At 33.8% G+C, this 24718-nt stretch overlaps 2 protein-coding genes across 2 annotated transcripts; one reads left to right on the top strand and one right to left on the bottom strand.

The window, feature by feature from the left end:
- The first annotated feature begins 1005 nt into the window (after positions 1-1005).
- On the top strand, positions 1006-5882 carry LOC113398640 (uncharacterized). The gene is made up of 4 exons (XM_026637489.2): positions 1006-1154; positions 2301-2785; positions 3226-3336; positions 5702-5882. Exons 1-4 carry the CDS (start codon positions 1047-1049, stop codon positions 5880-5882), a joined length of 885 nt encoding a protein of 294 aa, XP_026493274.2. The 5' UTR covers positions 1006-1046.
- Positions 5883-8674: 2792 nt separating this feature from the next.
- Positions 8675-24273, bottom strand: LOC113398684 (uncharacterized). The gene is made up of 4 exons (XM_026637548.2): positions 24097-24273; positions 17506-17735; positions 10185-10301; positions 8675-8956 (listed from the first exon to the last, which is right to left on the bottom strand). Exons 1-4 carry the CDS (start codon positions 24244-24246, stop codon positions 8809-8811), a joined length of 645 nt encoding a protein of 214 aa, XP_026493333.2. The 5' UTR covers positions 24247-24273; the 3' UTR covers positions 8675-8808.
- Between the last annotated feature and the right edge of the window lie 445 nt (positions 24274-24718).

A 24718-nucleotide genomic window follows, 5' to 3' on the forward strand; every position in this document is an offset into this window, starting at 1 on the left:
TTGAATACGTAATCACCGGTTACCGATTAAATTAACGACAATTTAAGTTAAGCTGTGTTTAAGAAAGAAGAAACAAGATTATTGTTTTGCCTCTCAGTATAGTTCTTTACAAAGAATGCCAATTTCCACTTCACCTATAATATGGCGTGTCAAAAAGACTTGAGCGTGTACCTAAAATCTAGTTAGCGTGGAAGCTTAAATATGGATTATCCTACATGTATATATACATACACATAATTGGACTATATCCTGGGCTATAATGAAGGGATAAGGAAGGACTACAAATGATCCTACTTCTTGATTAAATATATAAGCTATTACCGTTGTGAGTCTCAATAATAATAATTGCTGTTACGATTAATCAATAGCGGATTGCCATCCCTGCTAATAATAATTTTCTAAAGATAAATAAACTCATAAAGAGAATAGACTCATAGCGAAGTGAGTAATATATATGATTTGTGTAGTAATATGTTTAATTTAAATATATAACTCAAAGAAGATGTATCTTCATAAAAATCAGGTATTCAAGACAGAATACCTTATCTTGTTCTAAAATGAGGGTAATATAATATAAATCAAAGATTAAAGAGATGTGGAATGTCATAGATATTATTTATACTAGACTAGTTTCTGCTCGCGACTTCGCCTGCATATAATACTGTGGCAGGTGTAAGGTATGGCCTTAGTTTACCCCTTAAAATGTGTCTGCAAAACTTCATGGCGTTTGAGAAGTAAAGTTAAACCGTAACAATCAAACAAGTAAACAAACTCATTTTCCAAAATATAATATCAAGAATATATAATATATAAAATTGCTAAAAAAAGATATCTGCCTGATTCTCAATGCTATAACACATCCGTATTCAGCATCTAAACTAGTTCATAGATCACGAAACGGCGGGCGTTCGCAACCCAAATCGCTGGCAAAATATAACGGTTCATTAGACGCTACGAAGGCTCTAAGTAAACATTCTACATTTTATCTTACACAGTATTCACACATCGACGGACACGTTGCACGTTACGAATCAGACGGCTATACGATGTTGCTGAAGTTAATTTTGCTCAATTTACTGTTAGCGGCTTCCGAAGCAAACGAAAGACACAAAAGGTACCTCGTCTACCCGGACGGCGGCCCCGCCAGAGCTCAGGTATTGCTTTTTTATTCTCATCAATGAATGCAAATTTACATAACACAGATTTTAAGTTAAGTAAATGACGTTTTCTTTCACCGGATTCGGCTTAACGAAGCGATGTTTTTTATTCGTGAATTCAAATGCAATTAAGTCTCGCGCCTCGTCGGTCTTTTTGAGCTAATTTTTATTTATCTTTTGATTCCGAAGGTTTTAGTGTATCAATGAAATAAATTCAGAATGGATCGGTGTTTGTATATATTCTTGATTAAACTTAATAACGTCAGAATATAATAATTAATAATTTATTTGTTTAAATTTAACGATTCATTCAGATTTAATTGGAAATCGTATTAAGAAGTATTTCATGAGCACGACTAAGATGTAAAATATCATTAAAATGAAACTTCGTGGCACATTTGTATTACTTTGTGTAGACTTTAAAACGTTATTATCTCGAAGAATCCTTCAATTACGAAACAATGAAACAATTTATATGAAAATAAACACTTCAAAGTACAGCAGTTGTGAGATATTACTCGCGTCTCATTATTATTCAAGTTTATTTCTTTGTTCTAATTTTTTTTTTTAAATTAATTTTGTTTATGATATTTTCTTTTTAAGTTTCGACACGATGAGAACAAATAAAGGAAATACTTTTACATTTAATTTTATGAAGAGCCTTTCAAAGAGCGGCAATTAAATAAAGTATTTCAATTATTTACCAAAATTATTTTAAAATTAACCTTTTTTTTTTGTTCGGGTCTTCGAAGTAGGAGGGAAAATATTTATAATAAAATATGACCCTATTACTGCTAGGCCTTGTAAAAGAGAAGGGATGGATGTTAATAAGCCACCTTACAATAAGGTTTAATATCTACTAAAACTAAACGACGCGGAGAAAGGACCAATTGTATTAAATAATAAAACCAGGGCAGAGAAATTGAGTAATTCTATTTGATCGTTTCTCGATTCTAGGTTTTAGTGGAATGAAGTGATATAGCTGTAATATAATCGCTTTGATTAGGCAATGGCATAATTTGTGTCTGATCCTAATTTGATCGATTTCAGGATTAAATCTGAGCTTGATTATGCATTGTCGTTAAATAATAAATGCTATTAAAATAATTTACGATTTGAAGTAATTCGAACGTTTTGTTTTAGTTTATCATCGGTTTGGGTGTCCCTGTTGATTTAAAAGAAGCTTCCGTCACAGTCGGTACTGTAATAAAATTTCAATATGATTTACCAACAAATAGTACTGAATACACGAGTCGAATTTATGGATTCGCTAACACAGTATCGAGAGATATGGGCGGTGAAGTGTCAGAGGATGCTGAAGAATCAAATTATATTGACTCAGACACGTCTAGGGATATAAACGACATAGATGATGATGCCGTCAATAGTGGAAATGATACGTTAGTAGATATAACATTTGACGATAAAAGAAGAAAACGATCACTTATGTATTCAGAAGGTTATTCTGGAAATTCTATTGACAAATTAGATGTCAACACTGAATTACCTTTAGAAGAAGCCATTAGACGTCAAGAAATTATTGACGAAAAACATTTAGAAGCAGAAGAAGAACCGCAAAGGATGAACAGATGGGATTTCTATAAAATCATGGAACACATGATCGAAAGGTAAGTCTTAAAAATGTATTCATACAAATAAATGAATAAATATTTAAAAATGTTACCATGAGCATACCGAACATAGTTCTCTTTAAATAAGAATTAAAAGTTTTTCAATACCTCGTTGGATGTTGGACGACTTGAGTAAACTTTACCGAGTCAGAGTTCGTTTCATTCGTCGCATTCTTGAATTAAGTTTGTTGATTTCTGCAAAGCCGGCTTCGAGTTATTGTTTAGGTTTTGTATACATTGTTTAAAAGTTATGAAACTGAATCAGATGACAAACAGACTTAAATGGATACCAGAGTTTAACTTAAAGTTATGGATTGTTGACTGTTACATTTACCCTAACAGTGCCCCTTGAAATATATTTTCAGTCAAAGAAGAAGACGTCAAAGCTGTCAAAATTAATAATGTTGTTTTATAAAATATTTAAAAAAATTCTATAGGTACGGCTATTCAGGTAGACCTTGCTTGCTGCGGAGCATCTGCGAGGCAGCCGAGGTGCCTTTCACATACGAGAACGGGTTGCTTGGAGAAATTGGTCATATATTATTTACGTAAGTGCCCGGCTACTTGTAGCCTATAAAAGCTTAATAAAGACGCCCGCGCCGGCTCGTAATGCATACGTAACAGAGATTTTCTACAGGAAAAGTTGGAATTCTTAAGACGTTATTAACGGAATCTATTAAATAGAAACTTAGGCATATATCTTGATTGCCTTGTACATTTCTTATATATGTTGTATTTGAAATGTCACATTACTTTACGCAATTTAAATGATATTAAATTTTGATTAATATTTACAATATAATTACTATTCTTAAATCTAAAATAGTAATAAATAAAACGAATATAACTTGATTAAATATTGTAAAACCGCCGAGAAAAGAGAGTATTAAAAATATTAATATTTGAAGTCGGCTTCAAAATGAATATTAAAATATTTCATTCATATAATGTTGCCATTTATTAGTTAAAAATTAATCGTTATTCAAATAGATATTACGTCATATTTTTATAAATAATTGAAATGGCAATCAAAGACGTACGAGCTCATATCTATTTAGAACCTTAATATATATTTTTATATACTTTATATGAAATCCTACAGATTAAAATTTAAAACTATGTAATAAACAATATATTATGTATATACAATTTCGAGCTTACATAAAGATAGCAAAATATATCATAGAAGTATCTAGAAAATAAATATTCATGTCTAGGGCTACAATCTTTGATACAACTGAGTTTTTATAAAAATATATATTAGTTAGTATTAATTATAATTTTGACTTAAATACAACAAAAAACATAGCTACAGTTACTAAAACTGGATGTGGCTTCTTTTTTATGTGCGCATTGTGTATTTTTGACTATTATAGTCAGTAGTACTACTACTACACTTAAATATATTTAATATACCTCGCACAACCACTCTGTGGAACCAGCTTTCGCCGGCGGTTATTCCGACCCGATACGACTTGGGAATCTTCAAAAAAAGGGAATATTATTTGGACAATTTTGATCCATATTATAATTTCTAATAGTTTTAGTAACTAGAACTTTCTTTAGTCGTATAAATTTTATTTCTTGAACTCTGGCATAGAAACTATAACACAGTCTATTATTTTAATTTAAATCACTTAATTATAATACCATTGCAATAATGCTGCGACTTGTGAGTGTTCAACAAAAAGTCCTCAGTGACAGAAATTGTTGTTAACCTTTAAAACCTTATTTACACTGTTGATTCATTTATTCATTGCTTAAGGAAAAATATTATATGAAAATATGATGAATAAATTCTGAGTAATCTACAAATATATATCCACAAACCGTAACGGACCATCGTCGCGGAATAAGTTCCAAATCCGTCTTGACAGGAGAAGAGGCTTTGCTAAGCTTTACTGTTAAAGAAGACGTACTGCTACTTTATTTTTAACGGTTACGGCGAACCCAAAAGGAAGGTATTTGATCGTAAGGTTTTATGTATGTTTATCTAATATTGATTTTTTTTTTGATCCCACAAAAGGACAATATTAGGTTCTGTATACTTTTTTTTTAAGTGAAATTTGGAAATTTGAAATGTGAAAATTTGTGCGTAAAAAGTGAGTGTAAAATTAAAAGAATGCGTCAAGGAAATTTTCGTTACATGAGAGAGAAAAAAAATATGACGTAGTCAGGAAGAGAGTTAATACAGTTAAAATTTCTCTATGCACTATATTCAACATAGTAAAATTCCAGTTTCTTATTAATTGTCAAAATCCGGATTCGCATTCCGAAAAAAACATAGATGCGTCGTAGGTTTACAATTATAAGCTTTTTATTTTTGAAACAGCCTTCAGGCGATCGTTTCATTCCCAAGGCTATCTATGAAATCATTCATGTTATAACAATTTTTAACACAACAACGTTCTTTGATAGTGTTTTTGAACCTTACATTAGAATCATGTTGTAAAAGCGTATACATTGTCTCACAAAATAATTACTAACTCTGTGTATTTGAGTAACAGTAGTGCCAATTTTATGTTAGTTCCTTGTATTAAATGCTTGCGCTTCTGAATTTATAGAAACATTTGTATTTTTATATTTAAGCGACAGTCAATACTTTTATTGCCTTCATTTAAATGCGATAAATCTTAAGATTTTCCAGTAAGACCTAAGATTTACCGATTATGAATGATAAATGTTCATAAAACTTTGGGATTCGAACTTTTACTATCATTCACTTGGTAAATCTTAGGATTTACATGTTAGGTTAGGTTAAGGAAAAAGTCGTCCCTTTATAATAAATACTTACATATACCAACTCATGTCGGTAAATCTTAGGTTTTACTGGAAAATCTTAAGATAAGGTTCGAACTTTTACAGTAACTTGTATATTAGTTAAAATTTTATTTTATATTTACACTTGTTTAGGCCATCAACGACTAAAGACAGCTTGTCACATCACACTGACAATGAATACCACGCGGCAGAGAGGCTCGGAAGGGAAGCTGGCAACAGCTGTGAGATGATGTTCCCTGAATGTGAATCATCGATACTGGAAACCTTTACTGGTATTGGAATGGAAACCTTGCACAAATTTGGGTTGTTTTAAAATTAAAGATTTTAAATTTGTACTGCGTTTTATTTAAAAAAAATAGAATTCAAATATTGAATAGATTGATATTTGATGTATGCGACAGGAAGTTTGTATGTCTGTTTATTTAGGAAAACATACATTGGAACTCTAATAGAAAACAAATTGCTGGAGGACTCAGCTTTGCCGTAGAACAGCTTAAATGACCACGTTAAAATTCGAATTTCTTAATGCAATGTAGCAGCATTACACTTATTATAGACAGAGTACATTCAATTTTATAATTATAAATTAAAAAAAACTGACTTTTTTTCTTCAAATTTAAATAGTAACAAATGGGAAGCATAAACGTCAAGTAACAGCCTAAAGATATCTTCTTCCTCTCCTTCTGCTTCCTTCCTTGGCTTCCTCTCCTCTTAAGAAGATACATTTGACATAAATTAAAAACACAAATTAAGCATATAAAAATTATGTGGTGCATACTTAGGGTCGAATCAACAATCTTCGGTTGTGATGACTGCTTTCTAACCATGACGTTATCTCTAAACGGGAAATATACCAACAAAAAAATAATTTTCCAAGTCGTTTCTCACACATAATGGGGTAACTGAGGTAGCAAATACAAAAATAAAACAACCGAATTGATCACCTCCTCCTTATTTGAAGTCTTTATTTCAAATACTCCGAACCGACGAAAGTAACTCGACGGGTATCATTTATTTTGTCAATATTTATTATTGCTTACATTTTTCATAACAATAAAGAAATAAACAGAAGGCGATCGTTTCATTCCCAAGTTGCGCTATGATTGATCAACTCACTAATTGTTGTAATACCGTTGGTATAAACCTTCTCGTCAAAAGGAGGCCTTTAACCAGCAGTGGGATATTAACAGGCTGTTAATTTTATATCTGTTGTGATAACATTTTTTACAGAAACGTTTCAATACTTCAACTTTCATAGTGAAAATCTATTCAAAATCATAATAAACTTTATTCAAGTAGGCTTCTACAAGCACCTTTGAATCGTAATTTAAGTAAAGCTACCACCGGTACCGAAGAACCGGCAAGAAATTTACCAGTTATTAGTTTATATTACGGAGTTCGACAAATGCATGTTTGACAGCTAAACTCATGAATTACTAGTTTGATTTGGAAAATTATAAATGATAAGGTAGAATAATTTACAAAAGGAATCCCAAGGAGCCGAGGAGTAACTATTTAACTAATCCAGCTAACCATCTCGGTAGTTAGTTAATGGGATGCACTTGGTTTCATACTCATTAGCTATGAAACGGATGCTTTCGTCGTGTGGCTAGTTTATAAGACTATTTCACAGTTCCATGTTGAAATCCCAGAATTCAGCCATTTAAAATATATTCGATTTTATGGTTTGGTAGCTGACCAGCAGCTTGAAGTTGGTAGTGTACCCATGCCTTGGAAAGCGAGGAAAGCCTTTGTACCAGTGCTAAAAGTCTTCGGATGAGGATGAGAGTGGAGACATTTATATCTAATAGTTTTCGCTCGCGTGTTAGGGGGCAAGGGGGTCGGAAGTTTTAGGTACAAAAGATATTCTTGTTTGAGGTTTAGGCTTATTTCAGACCAAATTTCTTCAAATTCGGTTCAGTGCAGACAGACAGTCAGATAGAGTTACTTTCACATAATTTAAATTTAATAATATTAGTAAAGATGTTCCTAAAATCAATGTTAAATTTTATTACGCTCGATTATTTGGTTTATTCGTGTATTCGTGTCACTTTGGTATTCATAATTATATATATATATATATATATATATATTATATATTTTTATTTATATATTTGGGTTTCATATGTGAAATTTAATATAACCTATGTATTTGTTTATTACAGTCAATTAAAACGTACTTCATTGTAAGACAGAATTATTTAATTTTATTACAAGTACTATGTTAAATATAAAATAATTCGATTTTTACATTTCGAAATACAAACAGGCTCTTGCTGGCAGAAATATGAATCGTCATTTTACTGGATTTAATTGAATATAAAGCTACCACCATTTCAAAATCTACATTTCGAATTTATATTTTAACAGAACGGGTAGAGAACGCATTAATATTTACTTAGATTCTATTACATAATCACCTATATAATATAATAGCTGAACTAGCAGCTTTATCCACGGGAAATTTATAAAACAAAAAAAATTTTTTGGTGTTAGGGCTTTGTGCAAGCCCGTCTGGGTAGGTAGGTACCACCCACTCATCAGATATTCTACCGCCAAATAACAGTACACTGTATTGTTGTGTTCCGGTTAGAAGGGTGAGTGAGCCAGTGTAATCACAGGCACAAGGGACATAACATCTTAGTTCCCAAGGTTGGTGGCGCATAAGTGATGTAAGGAATGGTTAATATTTCTTACAGCACCTTTGTCTATGGGCGGTGGTGACCACTTACCATCAGGTGGCCCATATGCTCGTCCGCCAACCAATGCCATAAAAAAAAAAGTTCCAACGCCCGTTCTACCCCTAAGATACAAGAGTTTAAAAAAAAAACCGTTCTTAGCAGATGTCTACGTTCTATAAGTAACCTACCTGCCAAATTTCAAGTTGGTAGGGGTTATAGTTTATGAGATATCGTGCTTAATCAGTGAGTAATATTTCGCTTTTATATACGTAGATTATATATATAAGCCCTGCTTGTAATTCAAAGACCTCTAAATTTTTTATCTTCTATAAATAAAAGATATAATTTAAAATATTTATAGTATTGCATTTTTTAATACAAAAAAGATAAAGGTTTATATGTATATTATTTATATACATATTGAGACGCAACAGTATTCCTGTTTTGTTGAAAACATCCCCAAGGGAGTTTTTAGCTTCAACGTTATAAATAGTCAGAAAGGATTTATCTGAAATAAGTTTTTATAAGATTGTCTTTAGAGATTTAAAACGTGTATTTTTAATGAATCACTGTAAATAAATCTATTAGAGATAGAGTACAATTATTATATAATGAATGACAATCTTGTTGATTTTGACCGGCTTCGTATGCTTCGACGTAATTTGTAGACTCTTCGTCTTTCCCATCCGTTACGTCGTTGATTGGACTGAAATAACAAAATGGAATAATTTATTTAATTATATTTGTATTCAAAGAAATGTAGCAATAATAAACGTGTAATTATGAATCTTGTTATATATTTCAGTGATAACATTTATTTAATTTATTTAAAGTTGTGACATATCTTTATTGCGGTATTTATATAAGTTTTTCGGCAGTCATTGCTTGCTACTTTTAATTATATTGAGCAGGATAATTTACTTAGTGGTGGGACTTTGTGCAAGCCCGTTGCGTAGGTACCATCCACTCCTCAGATAATTAGTTTTGTTGTGTTTTGATTTGAAGGGCAAGTGAGCCAGTGTAACAGGCATAAGGGGACGTAAGGAATGGATAGCATTTTTTATAGTACCGACTCTTTGGGCGGTGATGACCATCTACCTATTTAATAAAATAAAATAAAGGGGTCATACAAAAAACTTTTTGAAATAAAAAAAAAACGATTAATAAATATAACGTTACAAAATGGTCGTAGAAACAAAAGTTTTACTTGATACGGGTTGTTTGAAAGATAAGTTTTCGTTTGATTAGAACTAGGGGCATAAGAAGCAAACAGTCTTTGACCGAATTTTGTCAGGGTGAGCATTGTAACATTCTCGCCGAGTTCGTAAAATATCTCGTAAATTTAGTATGTACATGATCATAGGAATGGTCTCTATTGTTATATAAAAATATCACAATTATATAGTTTTATTTTTTTACTGTACATATTAATAAACTAAATAAATCCTTACAAAATGTTATCATAAATATTTTACTTTTATTAACTAAGGGTTACCTAACCTAATCTGAGTACAGCTTACAAGGGACATAAAAACAATGCAAACTTCGCTTCTCGTTAGCAAGGTAAAGACATCGATTATGAGTAGAAGTGTTCACTTACTCAATATTACAATGATTAAAACCTTACGAACAATTGTAAATTTTATGAGACAAGAATACTATTACCAGTGATACTTTACCTTGTACTTTGTCTGGTTATAACCAGCACAAGGGACGTAATACTTTAGAACCTGTGCTTGACAGCGCATTGATAGCATGAGAAATGTTCTGTATCTATATTAAAAGTTTGACCTTGAAACACTTTCTATTCGGCGACGGATTTGTGTATGCCTTCCTTTATTAAAAATAATATAATTGAAAACATATTTTTTCCAAATACACGATAGTCTGAAGGCAAGTTTGTAACTTTTGAAGACGGCTAAATATATACTCACTTCAGGATAAAAGTAGCTATTTCGTGCAGAAGGTCCTCGTTATTTACCGAGTGAAGTGGTTCGGCTCCGAGCTGACATAACGTTCGTAGTACACATGAGGTACCGTTTTGTCCAAAACTGAAAAATATTGTATAAAATTGTTAGTTATATCCTGTGACTAGCTGTGTTAAACTTTGAGTACCTAAATATTATGTAATATGTACTTGGTTGTATAGCAAGATATCCTGTGGAATAACTAATCATTTCTTATGTAGTATGGTTTACACATAAATTTTAATTTAAAAGAAATCTGAGGAAATTTCGCGTGATATTATCTTATGCAGATTTCTTTATATTTTGAATATTAAAGAATTCATATAATGTATAATTTCTATCAGCTCGTAAATCAATTATTTACTTATTTTGAGTGATTTCTGATGTAAATGGAACTCAGAACCAATGTTTTTGGCTCAGCGATTCTCATTTTGAAAAAAAAATGTAATACTTGAAATTTAAATTGTCCTTATTGTTTTAATGTGTTGCAATAAAACAGTTTCATTTTACTTTCTGCATATTTCTCTTTCTAAAGATAATATAACCGAGTGCGTAAGACTTCGCAAGATAAGCTGACATGATTATGGATTATTGCTTGACTTCCAAGGATCGTAACTACTAGCACTAGAAGTTTCTTCGATAAATTGGCCATCACGCGCAAAACGAAATATTGTAATTGGTAACATAACATAACGTAACATAACTACATACATATTGATACATAAATAAACACGATTAAACGAAGGATGAACATTTTTTGAACTGCGCATTTTCGTTTTCTTTATATTATAAGGAAGATGCTACGTAATGTATAATTTACCATTTTACAATATCTCTTGAGTGAAGGTTTGTAGCTTGTTCAACCATACCATGTGGCACAATTTCATCTGATAAAGCCTTTTTTTTCAATATTTTTCTTTAACGTTTAGCACGGGATAAGTTATAAAAAAATATTGATTCAGCAATGTTCGATAACGATTGTCATGTTCTAGTCAATAAACCATCTCGATTCATTTTACTTTACCTAGAAACTTCCACGTCTTTTCAGTATCTATATATTTGTAAAATAAAATGTCTTGTATTTTAACATATAATCAAAGATTATTATGTTTGTATGAATGAAGGTAAAACATATAATTTGATATTCAATACTTTTATTAAAGTCTTTTATAATTATTCAAGAGTATGTATAATGAAAAAAGTAGCCATGGTTTTTCAAAAAGCGGAAATAATTTCTTAATAGTATTGCAAATAGTCGTGATGGTCCAGTGTTAACAAGACGCGAATTTTAACTAACGATTCCGAGTTCAAGCTCAGGGTAAGCACATTTGAATTAATTTACTTAATTTGTGTTTATAAAGAAAGAAAACAACGGGAACCTGCACGTGCCGAATGAGAATCCACCAACCGGAATTAGGGCAGCGTGGTGGAAAGCTCCAAACCTTTTGCTCAAAACGGAGATAAGAATTTTGCCTTTGGAATTGAACAGGGTCTCTACTTTTATACATTTATTGTAAATATATTTTAATTTCGTCCAATTTCTTATCTTCATAATAGTAAAAATGATATATATATATAATAATAATAATAAATCTTTATTAATTAAATAAGAGATTGAACAGAGCAGTTTAGTTTTATAATTGGCTTGTACAAATTAATCTTATTTCAATCAATTGGGTGTAATACTGCACTCCTCGCTAGGTTATAAAAAAATCTGTAATAAGGAGTAACAGTCCCGTTCCCTTCTTTGAGTGTTTCTTAATCATTGTGTGCAACAAGAACACGTTATTAAGATTTTCGAAAATTATACAATATTATATTCTATAGTTATTTTTCTAGTGTGTGTGTGTGCGTGTGTGTGTGTACGTGGTTGTTTGGGTGGCTGTATTTTTCTTTAATTATACTTGGTATTATTAAAGAAAAAAAGTGTTTCTCAGTTTCGTAATAGCTCTTGTGTGTTAAATCAATATAAAACGTATTGCTTGTAAAAAGTAATCACTGTAGTATGTATATTGCTCTCTGTATATATCAGTGTTTTGTCAGACTCGATAAACAATCATAAATTACGTTAAATGACATTCGGAAAATGGATATTGACAAAGGCAATATATCCGAAAATTGTTTCCTGGTAAATTCGAATGTCAGACTGTAATTAATTATTATCATTTTTATAGTTTTTTTTTTATTTATTTATATATAATTAAGCAAAGAAACCGTTCAGTGCTTCTTTTCTTGACAATGCAAATTGCTTCGGTAGGTACCATCCACTTATCATTTATTCTACCACCAAGGGTGAGTCAAATAGTATAACACAAGGAACAGGTCGGTAAGGAATGGCTAAAAAAAATTACAGCGTTTTTGTCTATGGGCAATGGTAACCACTTACCATCAGGTGGCCCATTTGTCCGTCCGCCTACCTAAACCATAATAAACTATTTTCCTTGTAATAAAGAGAGATGTAGTAAATGCTTTTCATTAAAACTAATTTTGTAATAATAAGTAGTTCACGAATTCCACGCACTGAAGCCATACAAATTTTATGCAAATATTTCAGTTTGTGTTTTGTATGGTTGCACAGATTCAAAATAATTAAGTACCATTCTTTTGACTCTTACAAAATTTCGCGCAGACAATATTAAAACCATTGAAGGATATCTTATAATATTTCTATGTATAAATTCTACTTGAAAAATATAGATAGATTTGAAGTTAAATATACTTTTGATCGTATCAGAAATACAATTGGATAAACTGAAGTTTCCTTTTTTTTGTCTCCCTCCTTACAGCTACGTACATTATAGCCTTTTCTTGTATAGATTTATTTGCTTACGAAGGCACGCCCCTCCACATTTATTAGTTATTGGCTGACATTAGCATGATTAAGTGGCGCGCTAGAGCTTACAAGTTGTCTTAGTGTCTATTTGCGACGACTAAGAGTAAAGAAAGCCTAAAGATACAATTTACATTATAATTGTTAAGTTTATTTTTCAAAAATAGGGCAGATCTACATATAATAGGACGTTATATCTCTGTATGTCCATAATTTGACGATTGTTTTTTTTTTTTACCTATTTTATGATATAGGTAGGCGGATCATCAAATGAAATCCAGCTGATGGTATGGTAAACGTTTACCTGCACCTGTTTACGAGAATTTTACGTTAAGGTGGACCAAAGCACGAGCATTGTGCTCACCACCGCCCATTGACAATGGTGCTGTAAGAATTGTTAACCATTTCTTACATCACCAATGCACCAACCTTGGAAATTAAGATGTTATATCCCTCGTGCCTGTATAATACACGTGCACTTGCTCACTCACCTTTCAAACCGGAACACAACAATACTGAGTACTGCTGTTTGGTGGTAGAATATCTGATGAGTGGGTGGTACCTACCAAGACGAACTTGCAAAGACCTACCAACAAGTGTTTCCTCTCTCCTATTACCTAATTTTTAAGATATGTTAAAGGTTTCTCAAACACATCATACAATTCGTGAGTATTTTCGTCCATTATTTTAAACAGATTTCAACTAATATAATTTATTCGCGTTAATGTCACGATCTTTATTAAAACTGACATTAAAATGAAAAATAGATTCAGTAGTCAGTTTAATACATTAAAAGAAACTAAGATACCGTGAAAAAAGTTTTTAAGTCGATCGTTTAAGAAACGAATACGAATAAAGAAAGATAACGAAAAAATAAAACGAATTTGAAATTTTCAACTTCATCGTGTGGCTACTTTTTGTTTCTTTTCAGTGCAATCAATAGTTAAGCTGGCGGATTGCCATCTTTCTTTAATACGAGGTAGTGCACGCTTAGTCAATTAGACGACTATAAAAAAAAAATAATGTCAGCTAAAATATTGTGTTTACAATTCTAATGGCATTGAACTGCAGTGCTTGAAAGTTCGTAACTGTTTCATGACTTTTAAATGTTTGTGAAATGCGGACCACCTGATGGTAAGTGATCACCACCGAGCACAGACAATGGCGCTGTAACTATTAACCACTCTTTCCATCGCCAATGTGCCACCAACCTTGGGAACTAAGATGTTATGTCCCTGGTGCCTGTTAAACTAGTTCATTCATTCTTCGAACCGGAATAACACGGAGTACCACTGTTTGGCGATAGAGTATCTGATGAGTGGGTGGTACCTATCCAGACTGCTTGAACAAAGCCCTACTACCAATAAGTTCCTAAGATACAAAGGTAAGTAAAATAAGCATTAAAAAGGGAGATTTAAATGCCGAAAGAGCACTAAACCAATATACATAAAACTTGTGCAAAAAACGCAGCGCGTTTCGGAGAAGGTTTTAGTATATCACATAATTAATATAGATTAGCAGCTGCGTTTAGCAATTTCATCAAATTTAATATTACATACTTGTGGTCGCCCTCGGCTTTACTCGCGTTTTAAAGTTTGGTAGCCTAAGTCATTCCTTGGGGTTGAAGCTTGATTCATTGTGAAATTCATCACATTTTAATATGTATATAATTAAGTATTATTTATTTTCTGAATATATAAAATACGATTTATATTTTTATTCAATAGATAACTTATTGTTTGTATTGTGTGTTTGTATATTTGAAATATAAATTATTATGTCAATGTTGTAGAATACCAAATTATCGGTCCGGGCGTTTTCCAAGCGGACGCTGCCAAAAATTATACCAGGAGTGCGATTCTTTAAGAATTCACTTCGTGTCTCGATCGTGAAATGTTGACAAGCGACTTACGGTGACACGCCATTCTGATACGTGTATCTAATACGTTTTATAATTATTATTGTGAATGTTTCATATTACATTCTGGTATATTACGCTCGTGTTTTGTTTTTTTTTTTTGCTGCGAGTCGTTTCGACTTTCATCTCATAATTTACGCGTAGACAGATCTTCAGAATAGTTCGCAGTTTTTCTTTAAGATAAATTTTATAGAAATCATAATTATTGATGTTTTAAAAAAAATGTAAATTTGGTTAATTATACGCTTTTATGTACAGGTCTTCACCAAAATGTACTATAAAATTTCAACATTTCGTCTAAATTATGTGATTTTTTTGAGTAGCTAATCTTATTACATCACGCTGCTCCAAAGCGGGCTATTGGACACATATGTGGAAGATTTTCATCCGACACAAGTATGTTTCCTTACGTTTTTTTTTTAAATTAGCACAAGGATATTCAGTAGTTCCTACTCGGGCTTGAATCCACAATCATCGGTGAGATTCACGTGTTCCAACCACTTGGCCCCTTGTGGTTCGGAATATTCTTTGTTTGTAAATTATAATTGCTCGTATTCCTAGATGTTTCTACTTTGAAGACGATAATATTATATTTCTAAGATAATCTTAATTATAAAATAACAAACAGCGAAACTCATTCTCCCGTTTCCTGGCCGACGAACGAAAAATATACTTAATTAAAAGTCGCGTCCTAAAGTTTATAATAATATATTTAGGTTCTTCGTGTAGAGACCAATTAAAGAAACAAAATTGGCGTATATAGGCGTTAACATTTTGAAAAAGTGTTACAGTATAGAATGACCTAACCTCATTATTCCTAATGTTCTGGTTCAACTTTAGTGGCTTGCAGATATAACGTAAGTTTAACCTACTTACAGTGAATACATACAAAATTGTATTTTTTTTTAAATCTATTATGCATGGCACAGACACTAACTTTGAGTATACTAAAATTCATGGACAAATTAATGGTAATGAGTTTATACTTTTACAATGCAAGTGTGTTGAAAAGGTGACAACAAAAAATCAACTGGCACGTCAGTTTAAAATAATTGAAAAAGCTCATTTTGCTCTAAACACTCTGAGTTTATAAAGCTTATATTAAATATTAGGTAAATGTCCCATTGCTGACCAAAAGAGTTCACTTCTCTCGAGGTATATAGCTCATCCATTTTCTATATGTATGTCATTTTATTTTATTTAAAATATGGTACCAGACTGGTAAACTATCTGGTGGTAAGTTTGGCACTGAAATAAAATATTAACTATCTCTCGAGTTGCCAGTTGTACTACCTTGCGACTAAGATGTTTCATCCCTTGTACTTGATGCAAGTACATTGGCTCCTTTACCCTTCAAACTAGAACATAACAATACTGAATTGGTGTTTGACGTTTGTACTAACCTAAATGAGCTTGCACTAAACTCTACCCTATAAGATCAATTATAAACACGTATTAATAATATAAAAACTGAGCGGTGCTTGTCCCTTGAATCTCTTCTATTAAGATTAAGATGATGCACCATGAGTTCATTTCATCTAACAGTTTATTACAATGAATATTTAAATTTAAAATTTACCGTGAGTGGACACCATCTCGGTTTATATGACAGTACATATGAGCAGAATCCTTTAGCAGAAAGGTAAATAACAAGGGATATGTAAAGTGGAAGTTGGCAACATTGATAAGTCCAAATGCGTTAACCGTTCCGAGCATTGTAAAGTCTGCCAACCTAACTATAATAATTATATTAAACTATACAAATTTTAATGCGGTTTTCATCAATAAACAAAGTGATTTAAGAGGATGGTTTATATGTATGTATAATAAATGCATCAAACTCAAATTCATTATAATCGAGAACTTCAATTTTCCAAGAAATAAAAAGAAATCTTCAATCTAAAAGTTATATAGGCCGTTAGCTACCCGTAATGTAACTTATTTAATACTAGCGACCCGCACCGACTTCGCACGGGTGCAATGCTGCTACTAAATATACTACAGAATGTCTTACAACGTTCACAGTTTTTTAGTCGTTAGACAATACAAACCGCTATGTCCATATAAGGGCCATATCTATATTAAATGCACAATGTATTTAAGGTACTTAATTTGGTAAAGATTAATGCTGTATTGCTTAAAATCGCTTCGAAAATAAGCCATTATTCCTTGTAAAAAGTAAAGGATAAAAAATGGTTATTGTGGGTTATAATTAACAAAAATTTATATATATATTAATAAAACAAAAATTGTATATTATATATAATATATTAAAAAAATGTGTAATTTTAAAGAACTAAGAATACATAAGGACAGACATCGGTAAGCGACTTGGTTTTATATTATGTAATGATTCCTTAAGTGCAGATTAGATTGTTCAAATTATACCCCTATTTTTGGTTTTGCCCTGGTGTTTATAGTGAAGTCTTCAAGGGTATAATTTAAAATAGTAAAAGATTACTTTGTAAGGTATTACGAATTTTTTCAAACGAGTATTTCAAACAGTAATAGCGTAATATATATTTTTTTAAATGACTCACCCGTTCAGGACTCCTTCAACATATTTGTAAAAATGGTATAATTTTGCATTATTTTCATAATCCGCTTCTAATTCCCGTTTTTTTCTTGCTGTGCTCACGTAGCCTGAGTTAGCGCCAAAAATGTCAGTCGGTATTTGAGTTCTGTTCCAAGGCAGCTGAAAATTAGCTTGGATTGCCCAGTTCACGTTGATAGTCTTGATCGGAGTTGGTGTACCCAAGCCGATGTTCAACTGAAATATTAGAGTTCTGATTATTTACAAGATTTCATATAAAAATGTTTTATAGTCTGTTTGAGAATAATATGTACACCTCATAACTGTTTGACCAATCTCCATAAACATTGGCATATTTTTTTTTTCATAGAAATGGTTTTGTTGTTATCAATTTGTTGTTACTCGCTGTTAGGTGACACTGAAGCATAATAAGTATATCTTTCAAAATCTGTTACCATAGTTTAAAGACAGGCCTCCTAAGTTATCCTAGTATGATAAAAAATACCTATATTATTTAATACTTCAATATGAAAATGATTTGACATCACGTTTAAATGAGTCCTTTACCGTAACAATGATAATAACATACAATGTATACAAATTGACGCGTATAATATTAGCAAAACGACAGATTCCAGTTTTATTTAGTTGTTATAGACAAAAATATTTAAATTCAGATCTTCATTAAATACTTCCTTTATTCTTATGAGTCCCAAGCTATATTTATAACGAATTTCTTTACGATCAGTTCAGTAGTTTTATCGTAATTATTATTAATATATCTGACTGTGTTCTTTTCACACTTACAATAATTTTAGAAAATATAGTGTACAATAATGGATGAAGGTTGGGCAAATACTCTTAAATATTCTTATTTAGTTTTTCTTTATTAGAGAAATGCCGCTGAAAATGGTTTTTAGATAAAAATGATAAAAAATATAAGTAACTATATATACTCATTAAAAATCTAAGTTAAAAACTTTCTGTCTGATTGCTTTTAATCGATCTCTACCTATGTTTCTTGCAAAACGTATAAATACAAAATGGTTGATCTTTAAAAACCCATGCTTACTTCTCAACTAGGACATAAGCACTGAAGAAAATTAAAAGATCCTTTGATGTGTTAAACAGATGACGTTCTGAGACCTAAGAGACGGTTCAAAATGATGAACTACATAGTTTACATGGACGTTCATCATTTTTGAAGCAAGAAACGTGTAAATCGATTCTTAAATTGACCAGAAAATATATTTTTCATAAGTTTACTTTCTCTAAATATAATATTGCAATCCTCATTCAGCATCAAAAGGTTGTAAATTTAAAATAGGAAATGACCTTATTTTTCACATGAACATATTGAGTCCTGTTTTGTTATGTGCTACACAAAACATCATCACGCATAAGTGTACTTGCGCAAGGTTGCAAATGGTTCCAGCTTAATTAGAAAATACGGTAACAGTACACTGAACAGTGGGTTACGTGTAAATGACACAGCCAGACTCTCTTGAATCTTTGACGATATAATGCATACAGAATGTACAGTTTGGTAGTTTATAAATGCAAGACTGGGTATCTTAACTTAATATTAAAGTGTTCTTATAAGGATTATCGATGAATTTTGAAAAATCCAATTAATAATAGTTAAAAAGTTTCAAGCCTAATAGAAATATTTTACTTTGGGTAAATTTTAATGTCGTATTTTTAAAATGTTCCTTCTCAAACCAATTCCATAGGGTTTTGTTCTAAGGTTACAGACACGTCATGGCTTAAGTGCAACATTGAATGTACGAATTGTGTGAAATAATTGCGCACTGGACTTGATTTCGTACTTTTAATTAGATATGTGTAAAATATACAAGTTTATTATTGCATTTTAACACAAAAACACTGCAATTTTTTTTAAACATATATGTATATGCCACAGAGAACAGATATAGCGGAGGGACCACTTACCTAAGTGGTCTCGTTCCCACCTCTCTTAGATATTGAAACGATAAGAAATAATAGCACCATCAATGTGCGCCAACCATGGGTAAAAGAAATGTGTCCCTAGTGCCTGCTTTTTTAAATTCAAAATCGGCAACAATGTGCTTCAAATTTTAGGAAATTATGTTATATTAAGTATTTCGTTCCTGTACATTGGCTAATACACCCTTCAAAATCTTAACAAAATAATATTACGGATTGAATATCTTAATAATGAAACCTACTCAAACGGTATTGCAAGAAATCCTTACACAATAGTCGCTTTTAAAAACCGCATATATCAATACAAATTATTATTCTTTCTAAGTCTAAGACTCAGTCTAAGTCTTACTAGATCGATGGATTCTCAAACAGTATTACTAATAATAATAATAAATCTTATTAATAGTTTCTTCCGAGTTAATCTAAAAACGAAAGGGTTATTGATTTTCATCACCTCAAGCAGGGATCAAACACACTCGCGCGACGAAAGGGAGCGTAAGCGATTGTGTGAGTATCTTTGTTGTAGTTATCTCGCTTCGTCGCACATGTGTCCGTAGCTTTACAGATGATTTCGCGTCGTTGTTATTTTCACCCCGCTCCGTATCACAGACGTGGCCATTTCATAGATGATTCAGCGTCACTCGGTCGCTTAGTTGAGTTCAATCACCTAACGCCGTAGCTTACATTATAACGTCATAATGTTTTTAATAGTTTCTCATTACTTTGAAACAGAAAGTTATATTAAATTATATTACCAATTTTATAACCATTAAGGGTTCCTAAATGTAAAAATAGTTTAGTATGTCGTCTAAGCGAGCCCCTCAGGCACCGACGACAGCCCCTCAGGCACCGACGCGAGCCCCTCAGGCCACCAACAAAGGCGCTTGAGAAAAACCATTGCCCATGGTCCGTAAGACCGCAACGGCACCACCACCACACTCCGTGCCGCGTACAGCCAACAAGGCCACGCCTTACGCTGTCCAAAGACGCGGAAAACATCCGCGATTTCTTTGCACTGTGCGACAGCCTAGACCTAGACGGCATCCAAAGTTTCTTGGACGAATACGCAGCCGATCCAAGGAACATCGCGGTCCTATTCATTAGGTACTCACACCTGTTTTCACAGGTAAACGCCCTGCGGTATCCCAATGGCAGTCGCTAGACTAAAACCGCGCTCGCTCAGTCTAGTCACGTTTAACGCAAACGGGCTTATCCAACAGATAGATTTAGTTCGAGAATTCCTACGGAAGCACCCTGTCGACGTCATGCTAGTGCAGGAAACATTCCTTAAGTCAAATTCGCGCAGCCCAAACGTGGCCAACTACCGCATGATTCAGAACGATCGCACCTCCGCCCAAGGTGGAGGCACGATCATCTATTACAAAAAGTCACGGCACTGCGTGCCGCTCGACAGCCCGCCGCTCACCAACATCGAAGCGTCAATATGTCAAATAAGTATGACAGGCCATCAGCCAGTCATAGCATCAGTCTATCTGAGTCCAACCAAAGACCTATTAGAAAGTGACATTAGGTTATTCCTTGCAACAGGTAGCGCGGTCATTCTGGCCGGCGACCTAAACAGTAAAAATCCCGAATGGCACTCAAGACGTGCCAATAAAAGGGGTAGGAAACTAGAACAACTAACCCACCCCATATCGTATAACTTTACCGTCATTGCACCAATGACACCCACTAGATTCCCACGTTCAGAAAACCATAAAGATAGGCCAGACGTCCTCGACGTGGTGATCTTGAAAGGCGTGACCTTACAGTTGCGTTAAATCGAGGCACTACCAGAGTTAGACTCTGAACACCGTCCAGTCATTATTGAATTAGGGCCCGACGAGCCACTTCACCGCCCAATATAAACGATTGTTGACTGGAATAAATTCCAACAGCAGATCCAGTCCTTAGACTCACCATTTCTAAAAAACATCCCAGATAGTATTGACTCCGTCGACGTTGCGAAAGCGGCCGCGATTAACCTCACGACTCACGTACGCGACACGATAGGTGAGTGCTCCAGGGAAATTCAAATACGCCCTAACGAGCGTTATGAACTCCCTGAAGACCTCAAAGACCTTATCACACGAAAAAATGTAGTCACGCGAGCGCACGACGCTTTTCCGTCAAAAGAAAACCGGAGGAAACTCTGGGCCCTTCAGAGGGACGTCAAAGCCCGTTTCGAGGAATTCCGTAACTATAGGGACGGCGATTACCTTGGGGAAATTACGCCATCACACACTGCGTTTTGGTCGATGACGAGATCTCTGAAAGGCTCATTGCCCACGACCATGCCTCCATTGTTACGATCAAATCTCCCACCCGCAATAGATGACTTGGATAAGGCCAAGTGCTTGGCCGACGCACTAGAAATACAATGCTCCGAGCAACCATCCGGTAGAACAGGACCACCTCCTAACGGTGGACGGGGCCGTAAATCGCATTAGCTCTATGCCACCAACGGACGAACTACCGAAACCGACGTCAGCCGATGAAATCGAATCGATCGTCAAAGCTCTACAGATTAAAAAATCTCCCGGTGCGGACCGGATAACCAACAAAGCGGTCAAGCGCTTCCCGCAACAACTCATATCACTGCTAGTGCTAGTATTCAATGCCCTCCTGGCAGGTTGCTCCTTTCCCGACCAATGAAAAGAAGCCATAGTTATAGGAATCCCAAAACCAGGGAAACCTAGGAATCAGCCCACGAGCTATCGTCCGATCAGCTTACTGAGCACTCTCGGTAAAATATACGAGAGAATCATACTAGCTAGACTTAAGGCCATCATACAGGCCAAACAAATCACGATAAACGAGTAATTCGGTTTCAGAGTCGGACACTCGTGCGTCAATCAGGTCTACCGCATAATGGAAGACATACTAAAAGGTTTCGCCTTCAGCAAAGCTACCTCCACAGGAGCGCTATTCTTCGACGTAGCGAAAGCATTCGACAAACTCTGGCACAACGGTTTATTATATAAATTGTATTTACTAGGGTTGCCAGACAGACTCGTGCTCATCATACGAGACTACTCGACGAATTGCACCTTCCGCTACCGAGTCGAAGGTACCCTGTCCTCATCTCGCCCCATCAGGGCTGGAGTCCCTCAGGGCTCCGCGCTATCCCCGATTCTGTACTGTCTTTTCACCAACGACATACCGAACGTCACTAAAAAGGTTAACCTAGCTCTCTTCGTGGACGATACCGCACTATTTACTACCTCCACCTCAACCAAAGTCATCACGACACGACTCCAATCCGCAGCCAAATCACTAGGCAATTGGTTTAGGAAATGGAGAATCGAGGTAAACCCCGACAAAAGCGTAGCAGTACACTTCACCAGAAACCCCATCTACATCAAGTGGAATCAGGGCAAACCGGGAAATATTAAATTATTTAACCAACCGATACCGTGGAAATCGGAAGCCAAATACCTAGGAGCCATCCTAGATAGGAAATTAAACTTCAACTCACACATAACCAGAGCCCGAAACAAAGCAGCGTTCGTACTAGGAAGACTGTATATGATACTATGCGGGCGGAGTAAAATGTCCCTTAGAAATAAGACGACATTATACAAAGCCTGCATTCGTCCTGTCATGACCTATGCGAGCCCTGTCTTTGCCGATATCAAAGCGTCACAAATCAAAAAATTACAGATCATCCAAAATCGATTTCTTCGTATCGCCACGGACTCGCCGTGGTACATCCGTAATGTCGACCTACACAAAGACTTCGACATTGATTCGATCGCGAAACACCTCAAAATACTTTCTACGGCGTATTTTGAGAGAGCCAAGCAACATAGTAATCCGTTGATAGCACGAGCCTGTCAATACACCTCCCTCAGAGGTAATCTACCTAACAGACTCAGGCGACCTATGCACGTCCTGAACGACGAAGACGATAGCTTAACTATCGCAAACGCGCCATTAGTAGGGAAAACCACCACACTACACAACTCAAACTCACAGCGACGTCACGGAGGCGGCCATAACGTCAGTAAATTCTATCAGTGCTTAAATTCACACCCCACCGACTACGTCCTGAGCCGAGGTGCGATCTCATAGGAGACACCCTCAGGACGAACGTCACTCTCGAGCCCAAAAGGGTTCACCTTAAGGCAGAGTTTTAACACTCGCCCCAACGTTCGGTGACGCTGTAAAGGCCAGTAGGGCCAACAGTACTATTCAACCAAGATACAAAAAAAAAAAAATGTCGTGTAAGGTCCATTTTCGTTTGTGTTTTATACATACATACACGATATTGTTACACTATAGTCAAAATATTTCTTACACGGTTACTTTTTCTTTAGATTCCTGAAGATTCTATAGAGCAGAAGAAGAAAAATCTTACTTGTTACTTTACAAATAAAATTAAATCAATATGACGTATGTATATAATATATTCTTATATTGTGTTATTAATTACATCAATTAACATTCTTTTAAATGTATTAAAAAATAAAGTTAAATTTTTATTGTTTGCTTTTTTTTATAGAAATCTCTGTCCACGAACTACCGCAAAATCAATACAGGATGTATGGGTTCCGCGAAGTCGGATGCTTGGTGTTATAATTTTACGACCGTTACCTAAGAGTCTAAGCTGAAGCTCATAACAACTTACTTGCAACAATGTTGAATTCGGAAACAGCAATTGTCTTCGACTTCTATGTAATTCTACGTCTTCTAAACTGAGTTCACTTGTATGTACTGTTATAAGAAATGTTATATTCATAAATACAGTTATTATAACGATACTTCCTTTGGAACACATGTTGTACTTTGTACATGCAGCCGTTAAATGCCAGCGAGGCGGATATCGTTTGAATCACTTATCACGTATCGGTGATAACATAGACATAGTAATTATTAGTTTTAGTTTTTTCTTTTTCTTTTATTTTTATTTCTTAAGTTTTGTTTTAGAGTTCAATACTTTATAAGTGCATGTTGTGTTCTCCTATAATTGGAGGTACATTTAATATTTTATTGTCTAAACTTGTATTTTTTGTATTACATATGTACCTGTGTTGGAGTTCCATATTAAATAAATAAATAAATAGCAAATGTCATTATATCGAATAGATTTTTTTTAGTTGACAAGCTATGAACTAAGACCATAAATCCTGATTTATTTATTTGCTGTACACCTTATATCTCAGTTCTTTGTCTTTTTGTCTGTTGTACATAATAAAGGTATAAATTAACTTTTATTAATTTTATATTTATAAAGTATAAATAATACATTT

This window comes from Vanessa tameamea, chromosome 14 (assembly GCF_037043105.1).
Source record: "Vanessa tameamea isolate UH-Manoa-2023 chromosome 14, ilVanTame1 primary haplotype, whole genome shotgun sequence".
Taxonomy (NCBI): Eukaryota; Metazoa; Arthropoda; class Insecta; order Lepidoptera; family Nymphalidae; genus Vanessa; species Vanessa tameamea.